The sequence below is a fragment of the Salvelinus sp. IW2-2015 genome, linkage group LG20 (assembly GCF_002910315.2).
Source record: "Salvelinus sp. IW2-2015 linkage group LG20, ASM291031v2, whole genome shotgun sequence".
NCBI lineage: Eukaryota > Metazoa > Chordata > Actinopteri > Salmoniformes > Salmonidae > Salvelinus > Salvelinus sp. IW2-2015.
The window spans coordinates 26,849,562-26,850,281 of NC_036860.1; the positions used below are offsets into that span (position 1 = coordinate 26,849,562).

The window sequence follows — 720 nt, forward strand, 5'->3', positions numbered from 1 at the left end:
ACACACACACACACACACACACACACACACACACACACACAGTAAGGCTTTGTAAGTAAGGGACTGACCCCATTGCAGGAAGCCCGCAACGTACTTCTCCCTGGCAAGGGGTGACGAGTGGAACTCTTGGTACACCCCCACTAGCAGGTCCAACAGTGTCTGCAGTCCCACCGGCCCTGGGGCCTGGAGTTCCAACAGCAGTCGGTCTGAGTCACGAGGCCCAGGGCTCGCCGACATGCTGTCCAGCAGGCGCTGCGACTCCCTGAAGTCAATGGAGACTGGAGGCTGGTGGCTGGTTCTGGACTGGAGCTCTTCTAGTCCCCTGTTTGTTTGACACTGGGGCTTCCTGTAGTTTACAGTGCCCCGTCTTTTTCTCTCTTCCTCCCTGTCTGTCACTCTCTTTTTCCCTCCCTCTTTCTCTCRCTCTTGATCCCTCTCTCTTTGCTCTGTTCCACTCGCTACTCCACTCTCATCTGTTCGTTCGTCACGCTGTACAGTGTGTGTGTGTGTGTCTCTCTCTCTCTCTTACCCTTTGGCCCCCTCTCTTGGTTTCTGTTTTTGTCTCACTGCTACCACTTCTTAATTCTTCTCTTTCAGTCTATCTGTCTTTCTCTCATCCATCTCATTCGTCAATACTTGCCTCCCAAAACGTCAAAGTTCAAAATCGTTCACCTCTTTCACAGAATTGTAGCTCCATGTTCTAGAACTGTATGTGGTCAA

The 720-nt window shown here is 51.6% G+C and overlaps 1 protein-coding gene across 2 annotated transcripts in view; it reads right to left on the reverse strand.

Moving 5' to 3' along the window:
• The window catches only part of LOC111979959 (myotonin-protein kinase), a 34,446-nt gene extending 33,973 nt beyond the window's left edge, over positions 1-473 (reverse strand). Inside the window, exon 1 of one of the 2 annotated variants that reach the window (XM_024010655.3) lies at positions 69-473. In XM_024010655.3, coding sequence (XP_023866423.1) covers positions 69-237 — 169 coding nt within the window. In that variant the 5' untranslated portion in view covers positions 238-473. The remainder of the gene's footprint in view (positions 1-68) is intronic. The other variant, XM_070449282.1, reaches the window with a different exon arrangement.
• Between the last annotated feature and the right edge of the window lie 247 nt (positions 474-720).